The following is an 18,423-nucleotide window of genomic DNA, read 5'->3' as shown; positions in this document are numbered from 1 at the left end:
GATGTGGGTTCCCAGGCTGTTGAGTTTGGGTTCCCAGGCTGTTGAGTTATAAAAAGTTCTTGGCTGTCAACAGGAAGGGAAGTAGTAATTTCGTACACCTTACCTCACTGACTGCAGATGCACTTGATTGATAGCTTTCTCTCTTGTCTGAAGAGATGTCCAGCCACTAAAACCAAGGTGGACAAAGTCCTGCATCCCCTCCAGGTACAACTGCTTCTGTTTCAGTGTGAGGAACCAATGACTCCAAAGGTGAGTGTGAATGAGGATAGACAGCTGGATCTGTGAGTAGTACACATGCAATCTGGAATCAACAGCACCACTGCCTGATACTTGACCAATGTGCACTTGTTCCTTTAAAAAAAAACTTCTGAGAAAATTTATAAAAGGTCACATTAAAAGTTATTCTCTTCCATGCCAGTTTTACATTAGCTGGGATTTCATACGCATACAGAGACAGGTTGTATTCTCCATTACAGATATGTAAATCTGGAGTAGCATCATCAACTTCAGTTTAATTGATCTGGATTTACATCATTGTAATGAATGCCCCGCAGGAAACCAATTTCATTTTCAAGAGCTTTCACTGAACATAAAAACCTGCTACTAAATGTACTGCCAATGGGAGGAATTAGACATAGAACTGATGTTATCATAGACAAAGGACTTTGATGAATGTGACTGTTAGAGAATGCTAGAGCATTCATGGTTTCTGACAAACACTGCACTGATTTTTTCATGCACCTGTAGTTGTCTCTCTTCATAACACCATTCTATTTAGGCATTTAATATGGGTAACCCTCAAAATCGGAAGATTCAAGTCTGGAAAAAACAGTGCTTTATAAATTCAACTTCTTTTTAAGGAAAAGGCTTATTAAACCATTAAACTAACATCAATTTTTTGGTACCAAAAAGCTTCTCAGTGGCCTATAACAATTCCCCTATCAAAGAGCGGCAAAAAAGAAGAAAGACTTTTTTTTCTTCATAGAACTATATTGCTTTCTCCAAATAACCAATAAACTGACTTTTGGAGCTAGAAAACTGTGATGTTCTCAGCTTCCTCATTTTCTAAAAGTAGGGGAAAGTGAAGCCAAAGTGTTTGATAAGATGGTAAAGTGAAACATACAGGACTCAGTCTTTACAATGAGACCAACCTATAAAAACCCTATGTATGAAGTAGGGGTTAATAGGGAAAGAGAAAACATGCTAGTTTGTCTCACACTTGTGTAGGTGTGTGGGTAGGAAAAAATGAGGAGATCACAAAACTCCTTGCATACGCTTTGCTCTCCTTTCATTAATGTTCTCCATGCATAGAAGAAGAGAAGGGGCCTATCTCCTTCCACTGTAGTCTGCCTCCCAAGGAGCCGTGAAAAACACTGGCATGCCTGCTACTTTTGCACAAATGTGAGTACAGCAGAGAAAGAAAAAGATGCATACTTCAACAGAACATTTGAGCCCACCTTCACACACCAAAGATGTGAGATGCAAGCCAAAAGATGCTGGAGCCTTGTATCACCTACACATGATGGAGGCAGGGGTGGATTTCACCTTCAGTTCACTTCCTCTATTATTTGTATTTTTGAATCTCAGTACAAACTCTTTCCAAGAATTTAGTGAAAAGCAGCAATGATGGAATCCACCAGATAACAATTAAGGCACAGGTGGAAAAAGTCACCGTCCTCTCCTTGGTGCTGTGGTTGGAACAGTGGAAGCAGGCTGGACCCTTGTGGAGCTGCACGCTCAGTCTGTGCTGATGTTTTGCTGCTCCACAGGGTGTATATCATGCTGGTTTTGCATTCTGACCCACTCTTAAGTTGTGGTTTGCTCAAAATCTAGTATGCCACTAACTGTTGTAACATGTCCTGCCTATACCTTTCACCAGACTTTGCTTCCTTCCTCATAAGTTACTCCTTACAGTAGCAAACAGAATTTCACACCAAGCCTCTTCCTAGTCTTAACAATTAAGCCATGAAATAAGGCTGTCAAACACCCAGACTGAAGCCTCTTAAGATATTTGCAGTAACAAAACAGCAGTCAGTAAAATATGGCATTGCTTTAACGCTTTCTCTCTGACTATGGAAATGACATAAAATATAACAATTAAAACAAACAAAAAAAAATCTAGTTTCCTTTTATGCTATACCTAGGTAGTCAGATCCAACCTCAAGCAAGAGAGATGAGTGAAAAGTTCTGAAGAGTCAAAAACTCCTTTCTGAAAGGCTTAACTAACTCCTAATCCAGATTCATTATCTGTAACTCGGGCACTTGGCAGAATGAACTAGAAGGGCAAACCGTTATTTTCTTTGTACCAAAAAAAGCCAACATGCAGAGTTTAATGGTATCCTCCAAAGAGGAGGAGACACTTCCATCTTACCCTTTCCAGCTTTTCTTCCTGCTTAGAGCTGAGGTAACCGTATCATACAAGCATCATATGACAATGCTCCAATTCAGCTGAAACCTATCTATGCCACTTGAATATAAATAATGAATGATGATGAAAGAAAAAAAGAAATGAGAAATGTTTTAGTTATGAAGTAAAAAAAAGAAAGAAAAAAATGAAAAAATAAATAATGTCTCCAACACTCTGCTTCCACATGTCAAATTCCCCCAGTCTGCATTTTACCTCTTGCTTCAAGTAGACACACACCTGTTTCACATTCCATTAAGAAAACTTTTTAATAAATTACTTCCTAAGTGACTCAATAAGCTATTATTGGTCTATGTAAAAGCCCACTGTAACTCCTGAGGATTCCAGTTGCTTTGGGAAAAGTTATATGCGCCCTTATATTCTGAGCATTTCCCCAAGCAAACCTGCAGACAAAAATACAGGCAGAGGGGAACCAGACAGACAGTGACTTCACATGCCTCAGAGAAACAATGTCAGATGTGATGATAGTCACTGGATATTAGGAATGTCCTTTCATGTTTTACTAAGATACAATCATATCTTTAAAAAGGAGAGAGAGTGAGAAAGAAACACATTGAAACTCTACCTTACTCCTCAGAGATGGTGTCCATCTGTGCCTAAATTCATGTGCACTTTTGGAAACCAGCTGGATTCACGATGCACCATCAGATTACAACAGGCTTATCTGTATATTTGTTTATTCAGGTCGGGCTGCTTGGACGGTTGTGCCCGGTTTCCTTCAGTAATGATGAACCCCAGCAAAGCAGGCGTTACAAGATTCTCCTGCTGGACTAACCAGCAAAGACGACTAAGTCTGAACTAGAGCAGCGTGCAGGAACTTCAAATGACTCTTCACCCAGGATCTCACATATGCTCTGGCTTTCAGATCCCATGCAAGGTTACAGTCTTTAAATACTTTCTTAGAGCAGGACCTGCCTTAAAAGTGGACGGCCTGCCAGGCTAACCTGCCGTAGTGTAAATGCATCCATTACAACACCAGTTTGAAGTTGCAATAGTTGGGAGCATACAGCCCCTGGCAGTGGCCCATGACAGTAACACTGTTCTTTACATCAGGCTGAAGAAAAAAGCTTAAGAAACACTTCAAAAGCTCAGCATTAAACGAGTGACAGAAAGTAAGATCTTCCTTTTAGAAACTACATGAAAGCTCTGCCTTGTTGTGAACCACTGTAACTATAATGACATGCACATTAGAATGCAGTATTATAATTAAAGGTCACTGTATGCAGCAATCATTATTTACTGTTCTCTCCTTTAAAACGGTGCTTTTCTTTTCAGACTTAGAGAAAAATTACTAATCTTGTGCACTTCTCCATGCAGTCAATTACACACTCAAGCAAAACATAATGCATATTAACTTAGCCTACCATACATCCAGAGGGCCTGGAGGTGTCCAATTTTTCTATCAGAAATTTTGGCTGGTAGAAAGAAAGAAGACATTAACCAACTGTCCGCAATTAGTAGGTATCTGGACAAAATGGACACATGGTGTGTGTCCTCCTTGTTACCTCACTTTCATGCATCTCCTAGGCATCCATGATCAGTAGCACATGTTTCTATCTGGGAAATCCCAAAGAGAAGTCTTGCATATTAGGAACGTCCTTTGCAATACAGACATAATGAACTATTTATTAATCCAGGTAAAATACACGGCACAATATAAGTATGGCTGGTTAGCTCAAAAACCTGTTTTCCCATGCTCTATCACAATAACCTTGTTATCCAAATACAGAAAAGACAAAATCATTTAAAAGGAGTGGGCTTACTGTATTTCATGAAATAAATGATGTGGAGGAGATAAAGCTATGTAATGAGTTTTCAAAATAAAATATATGGTCTAGGAAAAAACACTAACACAAGAATCAGAAATCAAAAATCTCAATGCTACAGAGATTTCACCATGGTCATACAGAAACCCAGCAGTCTCACACATAAATATATAATGATCTAAAATTATTTCTATGTGCATTTAACTATTTGAATTCATAGAACTGCATTTCTGCAGAGCATTTACAGATGACTACTTTATAAGTCTTCTGTAGTACAAAGACCCAGCCCTGTTAAGGTAAATTTATGTATATATTTTCACAGCTATACAAAATTTAACTGACTTCAGTTTAGCCCTAAATGGTTGTAGAAAGTTCTACTGCCGCGAACATCTGAGTCTTACTGGAGGATCAGTTCCCTAATATCAGTTTAATAAAAGCATATATATAAAGTATATATATACACACATATACATATACACATACATACTTACATATATATATTTAAGACTATGAAAACCCGTTTCTTCCTTGCATAACATTTTTTTCAGTGAATGGTAAAACGTTTTGCACCAGATTTTAAGGTTATGTTACAGTTTGGCAACTCCCTCCACTGCGCTCAGCATGTGGTCTTTTTACACAAAGAAGAGGTTACTACACATACTCACTGCCTGAAACTGAGGATTCAAAGAGTAAAGTTACACTGTCCACTGAAATGTCATTCTTGTTTAAAAAGTGTTATCAACATCAGTTTTAAAAGTCATATTCTGAAGTGACTGAACAGAGCATTCTTTAAATAATATACCCTAGTAGCTTGAAAAGTTGAATTAAAATTTATTCACAGGGTTATCTAATCTCCAGTTATTCATCAGAGTCTTTTCAGACAAGAAAACTTGATTTATTATTCCCAAAAAATGACATTTCTTACAAATCACTAATGACTTCCTCTGTGTACAGTAGAGAGGCCTGATTTTAGGAAAATGTGAAGTATCCCTGTTTTGACATCCAAGACTCTCACGGAATGAGGCCACTATACAGCAAACTTTCCATATAGCATAAGCATATAATTGCTTCAAATAGGTATTGACAAGATGAATATTCTAAAAATTGAACTTCCACAAAAAAGTAACCATTTTCAAAAAACATTTACCTATTAGCTGTCAGATTTAGAAAGAAAATATGATGGAAAACCTACCATTTTTATCCCAACTGCTTCTTCTGATCATATTTCTGAAGCATGTACAAAATTATCAATCAATCAGAACTGTATTGTCAAATGGTGGAGCCCACCACTACACATGTGAAGGAAATACTGTTCTTGCAAACAGTGTTGTACAGGCAAATACCTATACTATAGTTCAGCAAAACTGCTTGTTTCCAGAAAAAATAAACTCCCTTAAAAAATCTGTGATTTGGTGGAGGAGGTATAATGTGTTGATAATTTTCAACCGAAAAAGTAATCTTTTGGCTTTTTGTGGCTAGATTCAGCTCTGATGTGCTATCTTTAAACCTAGTGACAGGTCGGAATGGATGCAAGTTGACCAGAGAAACTGCGGCTTCAAATTTAATAAAACATATATGATGCAGTATCCAAAAAGGAGACTCAGACAGAGCAGGTAGGGAACATGTCAGCCAACAGATCTTCCCAGTTCCAGCCCTTTGACTGTGGGTTTCACAGAGTCCTAGCCATTTCAAGCAAGTAACATCTTCTGCAGGCTGAATGGGTCATTGTAGAAGCTGAAGGAAGCATAATGTATTACTTCCTGCAATGCTAGCCCAATAATTAAAATATATTTCCCTTCATTTAGAAACCAGATATTTTCTTCACTAACTTCTCATATAACTTTTCTCAATTCTTTGCCACATAAAGATACCGTAAGAATACTACATTATAAGAAGTGGCATATTAATTTGATATTTGGTGAACACTGCAGATGATTTTCTCATGAAAACATGATTAGAGGTTATGCTAAACACATTTGCTTACCCATCACTACCAATGATGCCATTATTCAGGTCTAATCATGTCTGATAACTGTGTAACTGTGAATGGCTGGAGGTTAGATGCTGCGAGAGCGCTGGGAGAATTCCTAGACAACTTCAAAAAACAACCCACATATTTGGTGTGTTCTGGGTAAAAAGGATATGCAAGAAGTGGCTTCTCGTAAACTATAGTACTCTGTTAACCTTACTTGTTCTTTATTTTCTTTCCTTTTTGGCAGAGAATTAGAGTTCTGGCTAGTTCCTTGTGATACACTTGCCCAAGTGCATCCAGTGCGTACTGCATGCAACTTTCGAGTTTGATCTTCTGCATTGTTCAAAATTTATCAGCTCAGTAATGGCCAGAACAGTCTTCTGGAGGGGCCCAGTAACCTGAATCATCAGGGGAGGGCAAGAGGACCTCCTTGATCAGGTCTCAGGCTTGTAAAACATTCTCTGGCTCTTTAGCAGGTAACAATCCACTTAAGGTAAAACAGTAGTAATGATTTATATGAGTGTATATGTATGCATATGAAACACTGAGATGCTGTACAGTCCCATTCTATTCTAATACACTGATGGGTTTTGTTCCTTCTAAAAATATTCTGTAACTTTTTTAAAATTTAAAAAGTAAAATTCATCTGTAAAATATGAAATTGGCCACAAAAGCATTCTTCTACTCTAAACTCAGCTTACAAATCTCTGACAAATTTTTGTTTATCCCAGGAGCACGTATTTCCTGAAGTCTTCACTCCATAGTTAATAATCTTTACTGCATACCTAATAAATCATATACTTAAATGAACTGTAAACATCAACATAAGTTTCACTAGGACAGAAAGGGAAGATAAATCTGCATATTGTTGGCAGTATAGAGTGGGTAGGATGACAGTGAGTGATGAAAGAATATATCGATGTGGGGGATGATTTAGGCCTCTTAAAATTTGTAGAATAACAAAGAATGAGATGGCTTTGATTGTCATCTCAATTCATTAGAAACAGATTTTTAACACTTTTTGATACATTTTTTTGCATCTGAGTTGGAACTGATTAAAATTGGAAATGTAACTTAGGCTATGTTCTTGCCGTAGCTATAAATGAATTCCACATTAAGACTCCTCCCTTTCTTCCCCAAGCTTATTTGTGTATTTGCAAGAGTAATGGCAGAAGCGGCAATGGACCTCAGGCAAAAGAGCCTGTGTGTCTATCAATATTTGGGTGACTGGCTTATAAAAGGTTCATTGGAACAATGTGCCCTGGAGCAAATGAAGATACCGTTCATGTTAGCCAATTTGGGACACACTGTGCAACAGTCCAAGTACTGAGTAAATCCAGCACTGGAGTGTATATACACTCTGAGACTAGAGCTATTCAAAACATTTTCAATAAAATGAAAATTTGCAGAAACAAAAATATTCCATGCAGTTAAACAGGTTTTCATAAAGATTTCATGGAGGTTTTGTGATACATGATTTGCTAACCTGGAATGGCCAAGAAAGAGAAAGACTAACAATCCCCCATTTGGTCTCCCTTTCTTCTACCCACCAAAACCAGACGCTTGAGTTAAAAAAACATTTCAAGTTTTTATTTTTACTCCGCAGGCACTGAAGACAGGAGTTAAAACTTTAGCATAAAAAAATGTTGTTCTCTAGACATCAGTCATGTACAATCCCTTTCTGGATATACCTAGAAAAAGTGATTTTCCATATCACTCCAGTTTCAAAGCCCTGAAAAAAATGTGGCCATTCAAAGTGTATCTATGTTGTCAGGTTATTTTGTAGTGAGCTACTGAAAGCTAGTGACTAGCATTAACAGCATTTGGATCCAGTACTAACATCCTATTATTGCTGCTGTAAAAGTGGTAATCCAGTTGGGAGTTATCAGATAAAAAACAGGAACTTGTCACCAATAAGATCAATGGATAAATTCTATGATAAGGGCCATTTCTTCACCCTCCCTACAGTATGCCCTCATGACAAACACCTTCCTAGAAAGCTAGCTATCTCATCTATAGGATCTGTCTTTATCTACAATATAACAACCCTCGCTTCTCCTTACTCACATAATGGAAACTACAGAGAAAAGCCCTCAGGGGATTACAGCTTCTTAAAGCAAACTTGTCAGTTTTAATTCAGGTTAGGTGCCTGCATAACACAAACAATCAGGAAGGAACCAAATCAGTTCCTTTCAGATGTTGATAATTCACATGTAGTAATTTGCTTGGGCATACACACTTAACATTCATATGGGTTCATTCTACAGATACATAATACATGTAATGAGATGGTCATCTATAAATATACATAGATATACGTATCCCAGTATATATACATATATATATGTATTACATTATATATATTTTAATATATATATATTTCAAATGGGTAATGTAGACAGTTCTCAATAAATGGACTGATAAAATTCATGCCTGATGGAGAACTGCACTGGTCTTTGTCAGTGCGTCAGCACAACATATATGCCTATATATGTGTATTCACCCATGTACATCCACATACACTTAATGTACGTATGCATCATATATGTGTAACAGAGCATACAAATCTATGTATAGCATTTGAGTAATGATGTGACAAACATTAGACACATTGCATTAAGTGCTTAGCTGGGAATAACCTTTGGTTTGGCCTCACAAATCTTTTCCTTTTCTAAGCTACACACTTCATATCTGGAGCATGTGGAAGCATCTTACCTTGCTTCCATTTTCTCTTGCCTCCCGTTCCATCTTGAGATCAGAAATTAGGAGAGTCTTGTATTTGTTCTTTCCATTACTGCTGTGATCATCTAGTCTGTATTCTGAAGTCAGCTGAGCAGAGAGGGGACTGTCACTCAGGTTCAGAGGCTGCTCATCCTGCTCCAGATTTGTTTTGCCATTACTGTTGGTTTCTGCCATCTCCCTGCAGTGTGTTCCCCCTGAAGCATTGGAACTGTGTCCCACGGTCTCATTGCCATTAAAACTCTCTGCGGCTGAATCATCTATTAAAAAATATATATTTTCAGTCACATGCCACATCATCATCTCTGTCCAGTTCAAACATAACTTATACCTTCACAACGTTTTTCAAAATAGAATGAAAATAGTTTATATTACTAGCACCAGTACATTTCTGCAAAATGTACACACACACTCCTCCATGTTGTCAAGTAAAAACTTCATGTAAATCCATAAAATATTACTAAGTTAAGGGAAATGATCTGGGCTGACACCTTAGTGTCACTGTGTACACAAAAGATAAGTATCACAAAGGATTTTTAGGGACAAAGTGACAAAGTCTGCCTTAATCCATCTGTCTGTCCATATGTCTATGAATCTATTTAGATTCTTATACCATGCTCATTATTGCAGGATATCATATTTCTGAAATCAACAGAGATGCACATGGCACTGAGAGAGAATCTAGTTCTCAGGTTTTAAGGGTGCAGAGCAGCATATGTCATATCCATAAACATCCTCTTGCACAGATAGGATGTAAATACATCTGATGTATTCACCGCTGGCAGCAGAGATTATACTGGAAAAGTTGACTCCAGAAACAAAGATCCTCTCTTCATTTTGTTCAGGTGCTCATTCACTTTGCTCATTCATTGTGTGTCATAATATATTTAAAAATACTGCTCAATAAAGGATTAAATTATCAACCTGAAAAGTTATATCTGAAAACTCTGGATGTGGTGTTGTTACCCTAAGATTTTACAGCTGAAATGTATGATTAACATGTGTCTGCACATGCTTTCGGGTTTGTGTATCCTGTGTTTGTCAGCACTGGAATTTGCCACCTATGCTACTCCTCCGCTTTTCTTTACTTCTAAACAATCTTTTGGCCAACAGGCTATCTAGTAGAACAATTCATCCTTCAATGGATTAAATGGCAGCAGAATTCGTCCCTCAATTTGCTTACTTCTTGTTCTCTAAAGCACCTCTTTTTTGGCGACTTATATGGTTTTGCTTATGGTGCAAACACCTGCCCAGGGCCCTACAAGCCTATGCTTATCGCAGACAGTGAAGCTGAAACAAAACTGGGGGGTTAGCAGCCAGAAATGTGTACAGATAGAAACTGGAGATATGGGATGAGATGGACCTTAATATATTAGTACCTTAATATACCACCTGCTTTCAGGCCCTTCTAAGTAACTTCCATGGAAAACAAACACTTTTATATGCACATGGAATTTAAAAAAACATCAGGACACATTCTTCAAAGGATGTGATTAGAAATACTCATCCTTGAAACTACTTGATTAATCAAATTGTTGACTCTCCATCATTAATACAGTAAAAAACAACTATTCACCGCCCTCAGATTGGAATTGAAAAAGTGAAGAAAATATTGTGTAAATGGGTAATGATCTAATTCAATTAAGTACTTAGAGAGCCATAGACAAGCCATCATACATCAGTGCCTTGCTTGCTGTACTCATCCAACACTTTCATGTCATAAAGTATACAGGACTGGGCACATATTCTGAACATATTTCTCTAAATTGCTTTGTTTTGTAAACCTGTAAAAAAATCTAGTTTCATGAAAATACATAATAAAAATCATAATTTAAATGCTTTTATTTAAGGAACATTTTTGCTTTACAAAATGCTTTATAATTAATGGCTGCAATAAAAAATAAAGCTATGTTTTGGTATGTACCACTTTTACATTACCTCTTACAAATACAAATGTATATACAATAAAAGACATAACATTCCTAGAATAAGACTTTTAAATGTGTGCACCAAGCCAACTTGCAACAGAGCAATGGAAATGTTCTGATTTAAAAACCTGCGGCTACTTGAGGATTTCAGCTACATAAGTTAATAAGGTAAGCAGGATTTAGCCTTAATATCTAGCATGTCCTGAGACTTATGTCTTACGGGGCATAACACATTAAAAAGGTTAAAATTCTAAACGCAGTTTCAGAAATAAATATTGCCTCAGTCTTCAATAGTCAGATCAGTTGTTCTCGGCCACTGAGCTGGAAGACAGGGACGGGGAGCAGAATGAAGCCCCCATAATCCAAGGGGAAATGGTTAGCGACCTGCTACACCACGTAGACACACATAAGTCTATGGGGCCAGATGGGATCCAGCCAAGGGTCCTGAGGGAGCTGGCAGAAGTGCTCACCAAGCCACTTTCCATCACCTAGCAGCAGTCCTGGCTAACCAGGGAGGTCCCAGGTGACTGGAGGTTAGCAAATGTGACGTCCATCTACAAGAAGGGCCAGAAGAAGGATCTGGGAAACTACGGGTCTGTCAGCCTGACCTCGGTGCCGAGGAAGGTTATGGAGCAGATCATCCTGAGTGCCATCACGCAGCATGTATGGGACAAGCAGGGGACCAGACCCACTCAGCATGGGTTTATGAAAGGCAGGTCCTGCTTGACTAACCTGATCTCCTTCTATGACAAGGTGACCCGCTTAGTGGGTGAGGGAAAGGCTGTGGATGCTGTCTACTTGGACTTTAGTAAAGCCTTTGACACCATTTCCCACGGCATTCTCCTTGAGAAGCTGGCTGCTCATGGCGTGGACAGGAGTACGCTTCGCTGGGTAAAAATCTGGCTGGATGGCAGGGCCCAAATTGCAGTGAATGGAGTTCAATCCAGTTGGCGGCGGGTCACAAGTGGTGTTCCCCAGGGCTTTGTATTGGGGCCAGTTCTGTTTAATATCTTTATCAATGATCTGGACGAGGGGATCGAGTGCACCCTCAGTAAGTTTGCAGATGACACCAAGTTGGGTGGAAGTGTCAATCTGCTGGAGGGTAGGAAGGCCCTACAGAGGGATCTGGACAGGCTGGATCAATGGGCCGAGGCCAATTGTATGAGGTTCAACAAGGTTAAATGCCAGGTCCTGCAGGTGGCCAAGAAGGCTTGTATCAGAACATCCTGGCTTGTATCAGAAATAGTGTGGCCAGCAGGACGACGGAAGGGATCGTCCCCCTGTACTTGGCACTGGTGAGGCTGCACCTCGAGTACTGTGTTCAGTTTTGGGCCCCTCACTACAAGAAGGACATCGGGGTGCTGGAGCGTGTCCAGAGGAGGGCAACGAAGTTGGTGAAGAGTCTAGAGCACAAGTCTTATGAGGAGCGGCTGAGGGAGCTGGGGTTGTTTAGTCTGGAGAAAAGGAGGCTGAGGGGAGACCTTCTTGCTCTCTACAACTGCCTGAAAGGAGGTTGTAGCGAGGTGGGGGTCGGTCTCTTCTCCCTAGTAACGAGTGATAGGATGAGAGGAAATGGCCTCAAGTTGTGCCAGGGGAGGTTTAGACTGGATATTAGGAAAAACTTCTTCACTGAAAAGGTTGTCAAGCACTGAAACAGGCTGCCCAGGGAAGTGGTTGAGTCCCCATCCCTGCAGGCATTTAAAAGAAGTGTAGATGTGGTGCTTAGGGACATGGTTTAGTGGTGGAGTTGGCAGTGCTAGGTTAACGGTTGGACTTGATGATCTTAAAGTTCTTTTCCAACCTAAACAATTCTATGATTCTATGATTATACTGAACTAGAAAATGGCATTCTAATATAGGGTCTTCAATTTCTTAAAGAAAACAGCTATATTTACAACTCATTTTAAAAGCTCTGAAATATCAGGAAGAAATCCAGATTTCTTTCTTTAAGAGAGAAACACTTTGGTTACCACTGATTCGTATTTAGGACTGTTAACAGGTAATTGGCTTCTTGATTATCAGTTTAACAAGTGACAGTTTCAAATTAATTAAATCAATTACTGAATCGGTCACCGAGTGAGGGATGCTCCTCCCTTTGAAGGGCTCAGAATATTCCCTGCTGTGGGAGCAAAGAGAGGAACAAGTGAGTGATCAGAGGATGCAAAGAGCCACCTAAAAGCTGGCGGCACTGCCTACTCTGCAGCACACAAGTCGGATTCCTAGCAAACTTCTGTGTGTCGGCACCCAGTGTCCCAGGTTGCACAGTACAGAGGAGCCACTACCAGGACATAGATAGCTAAATGGGAATGATGGAGTAGGAAGAGAGCTGTGCCTAGAGCCAGATCCAGGAACAACTAATTCCAAAGCAAGGCTGTTAGTTTTGGCTTGTAATCATAAGCAATAATGCTTTTATTTCCTTTTTTTTTCCCCTGTACAATGAATGGTTGACAACTAAAACTTACACGTGTGTGAGAATGTTACAACGCAAAAGAAAAAGAAATAGATCTTTTATACTTGTTCTAAAGCACAACCATGGAAAAAACTCCTATGCTGAGTAAATGTAATCAAGCATTATAATACTTTGAAACAATAATACAGTATTTACACAATTTTGGCTTTGCTTAGCAAATGCTTAGTTACTTGATGGTAAATCTCAGTTTGTACTATATAGTCAAATACCTGCTTTTACAGTCATTTAAACTGGCTTGCTAGAAACAGGAACTATTGTCTGTCAGGATAATGTTCAGGAGAATGGCTACAATGGCTATAAATCACACTTTTGCCAAGTAAACATAAATACGTATTCCCATAAAAGAGGTAAAGAAAAAAATAGTGGTTTTGCGCCGATAGTTCCTTACAGATGTTACCAAGGTAACTAAATTACAAGGTTTAGTACATTTCTCATCCCTGGGAAGCTGGTCTATTTTTGCCAAGAATAAGGCTACTCTAAAGCAAGAGTTTCTGAGGTATCAGAAATGCAGACCACATCAGGAATAACTTGTTTGGGGGAAAAAGGCAGGAGGGTCTGACCCAGGAGAGGAAAGGCACATTCACCCTCGGATATGGGCAGCCACGGCCCCAGCACCTCCTGGCCCCGCTTGCGGCCGCTGGACCGAGCCGCCCTGCTCCTGGGCCCGCAGGGACTGCAAGCACGCACGGCTGCCGCACAGCTGCCAAGGGGCAAGGCTGGTTTCATGGAGACCTGTCCCTCGGACCACCCTCTCCAGTGGCGACCACCCCTCCATGAGGTGAGATCTCACCACCTCACTACGCCCGGCGTGGCTGGCGAGCGGGGGCAGCACCTAAGCCGGGGCCTGGGCAGGGACTGGCAGTTTGCTTGCACCGTTTTCTCACCTGGATTTATCACAACACCTCAGCAACAATAAACCGCTAACGCTGAAAGCCTGATCTCTTACCAAATATTTTTTTCCTCCATGCTGCAGAGGCAGAGGCGTGGCAGCTTGGGGAGAGCTGTGCCCAGGCCCAGGGGAGCCGAGGCTTTGCCCAGCTACGGCAGCGGGCGAGTGTTTCTCCGGGGCAGCTTGCCAACAGGTCCTCTTTGAGGACAAGGGCACCACTAACGGCAGCCCCTGAGGGGCCAGGGGCCCATCCCTGGGGCAGCGGAGAAGGCTGCGGGAGCACAGCTGGGGAACATGGTGGCACCCCAGGACCCGCTGACATCACGGTGGCAGTTGGGAGCTGCCTAGGCCCGGCCCAGCCCCTGCCCCTCGCCGGGGACCCCGCGGAGGCAGGCCCACCCCAGCCTGGCGCACGTGGGGCAGCAGCCATTAACCCGCTGCAGGGCTGCCCTCCGGCAGGAGGCTGAGCGAATCGCAGCGGCCCTCCCTGGGTTGACTTCGGCACCCAGGCTCCCTTCCCACAGCTGGCTGATGAGGCGGAAAATAACAATCCACCATGACCAGCCTACATCTGGGTACTTAGTACCGATCACACCACTGATGCAAGGACAGCGCGTTTTCAAAACATGCCTCTTGTCTGAACCATCGCCGCAGGGCGGGTTTTATGGGAAGACCTCCAGGGAAGCATGCCACAGGTGCTGGGAGCTGAGAGAGGAGGGAGCAGAGGGCTCCCCTGCCCCGTGTTGGGTGTTGGGGCAGTCACAAAAGAGGCTGTGGGATGAGCTCACGTCTTCATCACCTCCCAGGGCTGCCGCTATCCACAGGCATCAGCCATGACAGCAAATGACGGCCTCATCAAACACTGCTGCTTGCTCAGGGCAGGCCACATGCACAGAACTGTGGAGTTTTCAAACCCTTACCCCAGCACGCTGGAAGACTGGAAGCACATCTACAACTGTTTTTGTTATTTAAGCCTGAAAAGGGAGAGTCTGACTGCAAAACACGTATGTGTTTCAGTTCTCAAAAACAGCCAGCTGGTGCCTCACCTACGCAGAGATTCTCCTCCAGGGATTAAAGAGCATCACCCCTCAGAGAAGGACTGCAAGAGCAGAGGGAAGGTACCTTTGGATCACGCAGCAGCCTTCTTGCTGAAGCAAGGAGCACTGTCCAGGCTTCGGCATGGACTGCTCGCTCATGGACCGATGTTTCTTAAACCCCCTGATGCCAAGACCTCCTTCTCCCACCTTGCACAGAGCTCCACGCTGATCCTCTGCTCTGACTAACACCCGTTGGGCACCTTCAGTCCAAGTACTCTCCGTGTTAGGGGTAGTTCTCAAAACAAGAACTGCAGTGATTTTCCTACTTCGAGTTAGCTTATTATTTATCACATTGCATTAGAGCTTCCACCTCATCCTTCTAGATCACCTTGAAGCCAACTAGATAGAAAGTGACACCAGCTTTGTTTTTGCACACTTGAGAAGTCCAGGCTCCTGCCTGAGAACTTTCCAGGCTCACTGCAGTCACCACTGTGTTAGCTTCTCTCCCTGCTTTTGAAGGAAACTTCGAAATGGTGGAAGAAAAGGCAATGCCAAAGAAAGCCCGAGCAAACAGATGCTCTGAATATGAGTTTTGATTCTCAGAACTGTCGCATCCTTCACTTCAATTATCTGCCACAGACATTTGCATTATCATGGCCTAAACTTCTGCCAAAACCCAATGTCTCTGTATTTAACACCTTGGATTCTGCAAGGTGATTTCTGTGACAGTTGATAGTTTAATGGGACTCTGATTTAGAACAGAAAACCAGGTCTTAATTTACAGTATTATGTTCTCCTACCAAACAATATCTACATTTATGAATGGGCAAACAACATATATTGCTAGAATTAGAGATTCTTCTGTTACAGGTTAAAATACAGTTCTTCCACCCAGAGAGAACTGTCTTCAGACCAGATATGTCAAATGCTCAACATCGTTCTCAGAAAGAGTGCTTTTTTAAAGGAAAGCAAACTGAAGTGTGCACCAAATCTGGCTGGAATAACAAGAAGTCCCTCAAACACCATTTTTCTGAGAGCACAAATTTAAGATCTGAACTCCGATATAAGCATCATTGAAGTACTGTGAATCTCAAGCCAAGGTACATATATACAACTCTCACTTGTCTCCTTGAGAGAAAAATCTCCAGATGTTTTAAAGGATCTCTTGCATTACTCTTAGCAATCAATTTCATACTACAAATCATCCAGACTTTTCATATTCTTTGCAGGTAAGTCAGGAAGGAATCAACAAGCCATTCTACATAAAGACAGATCTCTGAGTAAATCCTCTCCCTCTCTCAAATCAATTCTCAGGCTAGAATTCAATTAATATTTAAGAGTATGCTTAAATAGTTTATACAGCTGAGATTTCAGCTACCTGAAACTTACTGCATATTTTACTAGTCAGTAATCCATAGTGTTGGCCTTCAGCTCTAACAGCAGTAGTGTGGCACAGCCCTACAACTATACAGCCACATGGAAGCTCAGATCTGCTGGAAGGGCAGACATCGTGATGGGTCAGGGAGCTAAGGAACCCTCTCATTAACACTAAGAATGAAGCAAGAGCCCCATGATACCAAAGCAGCTCTAACACAGCTCCCTTCTTTGCCATGAAGCAAGGCAGATAGCCTACTTAGGAAGTAGACAAAAAACAAGGCAAAGGCAATTAACCTTACAGCACTTTTGGTTCCTTTGAGACATTTTGACTACATGAGTGTGTCCCACAAGCCAAAACCATTCCTGGTGATAATGAGTGCGATTAATCACACCAAATGAACAAGGCAATTGTTGGAGCTACTTTGTTCATCCTGCTCTAAGAAGTTGAGATGGGAGAGGGACACATATGCAGCCCAAATAGACACTGATGCCTGCAGACTCCAAGGTAGCATGCACACAAGATAAATGAACACTTTGAGTAGGTCGCCTGTCGACTGAGCATCTCTGAGAGCTGCAGTTACTGTAGGATGGGTAACTGTTCCTTCTAAAAGGAAGAGGCTGGATGTGAATGAGTTGAGTGGGATGAGTGAGACTGAAGCTGCTGGCTGTGCAAGTGCAGGCTGTCATAAAACCTGCTCTTAAAGATTGCCTACCAAAGTCCTGTATGATGAAGGTTGCTTTAACCTCTTTGGGCCGGATACCACCAGCCCAGATCTTGCTCAACACCACCTTACACCCTTAGCGGTCTGATTCATTTGAGGATCTTGCAAGGATCACTTGCAAAAGACAGTACTGCAGACCAGAGTGACAGACTCCAGACCCGTTTTGAGTTACTATGCTGTTCTCTTTAACCTTTGGCTTCAATATTGCACGTGCTTTATTTTTCCTATGTTAAAATACAACTTCAGTGAAAATGATAACGCTACATAAGCAAACATCTAAAACTAAATTAGTTACATTCCTTCTGTAATTCCACAAACCCAAGGCATGCTAGCAAACCTTCCTAGCAGGAGCTATTGAAAAAAATGCTCTACTGGTGGCAACTGACAGCAGGCAGTTTTGGGAGAGGAACACCATGAATCAGACAAAAGGTGGGGTAGAGTGCTGGCTCACAGAAACTTCTGTGGTATGAAATAATTATAGAGACTTTTCTAAAAGAACTGATAAAAAGGCGAGGTCACATTTCACTCCCACCACTTTTCATAATGACCGTTTAATACCAATTTGTCACAGTTATGTATTCGGTTATGCTTCATTTACATCACAAGTCATGTTTCAAGCACAAGTTCAATACATAACTTAAAAGCCAGTCAAAATCAACTATATCTATTCATCTTCTCCATTCCCTTTCATATTATGATAAAGAACAGTGGTTGAATTAATGGAGGTACAAAGGTGATTTCAGACCCTCTATTATTCCCTGTTTCATAAAGCATAACAATGGCCATAGTTGGCCAGATCAAAAATCCATTTAGTCCAATGTCCTATCTCCAGCAGTGGCTATTAGGAGATGTTTACGGAAGAAAATAAGGCAAGCATATACAATTCTTCCTCCTATGGCTTGCTGAGCCCTTAATAATTTTCAACTCAAGGTCTTTCTGAGCTGGATGCGGTTTCTAGCAACACACTGATGCTCAACAGATTTCTTTTCCATGCAAATATCCAGCCTCTCTTTGAACCTGCGTAAACCTCAAGCACCTTTCTCTGCTCCTCCAAAAAGTTACTGCCACTATTTCTGTTTCCACTAAAATGTTGGTAAC

The 18,423-nt window shown here is 41.1% G+C and overlaps 1 protein-coding gene across 3 annotated transcripts in view; it reads right to left on the bottom strand.

Annotated features, from left to right (window-relative positions):
• Positions 1-18,423, bottom strand: part of NOL4 (nucleolar protein 4) — a gene marked incomplete at both ends in the record, with an annotated part of 200,263 nt that overhangs the window by 71,910 nt on the left and 109,930 nt on the right. For all 3 annotated transcript variants that reach the window (XM_082327545.1, XM_082327546.1, XM_082327547.1), the window contains one exon: positions 8,879-9,162. In XM_082327545.1, coding sequence (XP_082183671.1) covers positions 8,879-9,162 — 284 coding nt within the window. The remainder of the gene's footprint in view (positions 1-8,878; positions 9,163-18,423) is intronic.

Source organism: Platalea leucorodia (genome assembly GCF_965183815.1).
Source record: "Platalea leucorodia genome assembly, chromosome: 1".
Classification (NCBI taxonomy): domain Eukaryota; kingdom Metazoa; phylum Chordata; class Aves; order Pelecaniformes; family Threskiornithidae; genus Platalea; species Platalea leucorodia.
This window is presented reverse-complemented; position numbering and strand designations above follow the sequence as displayed.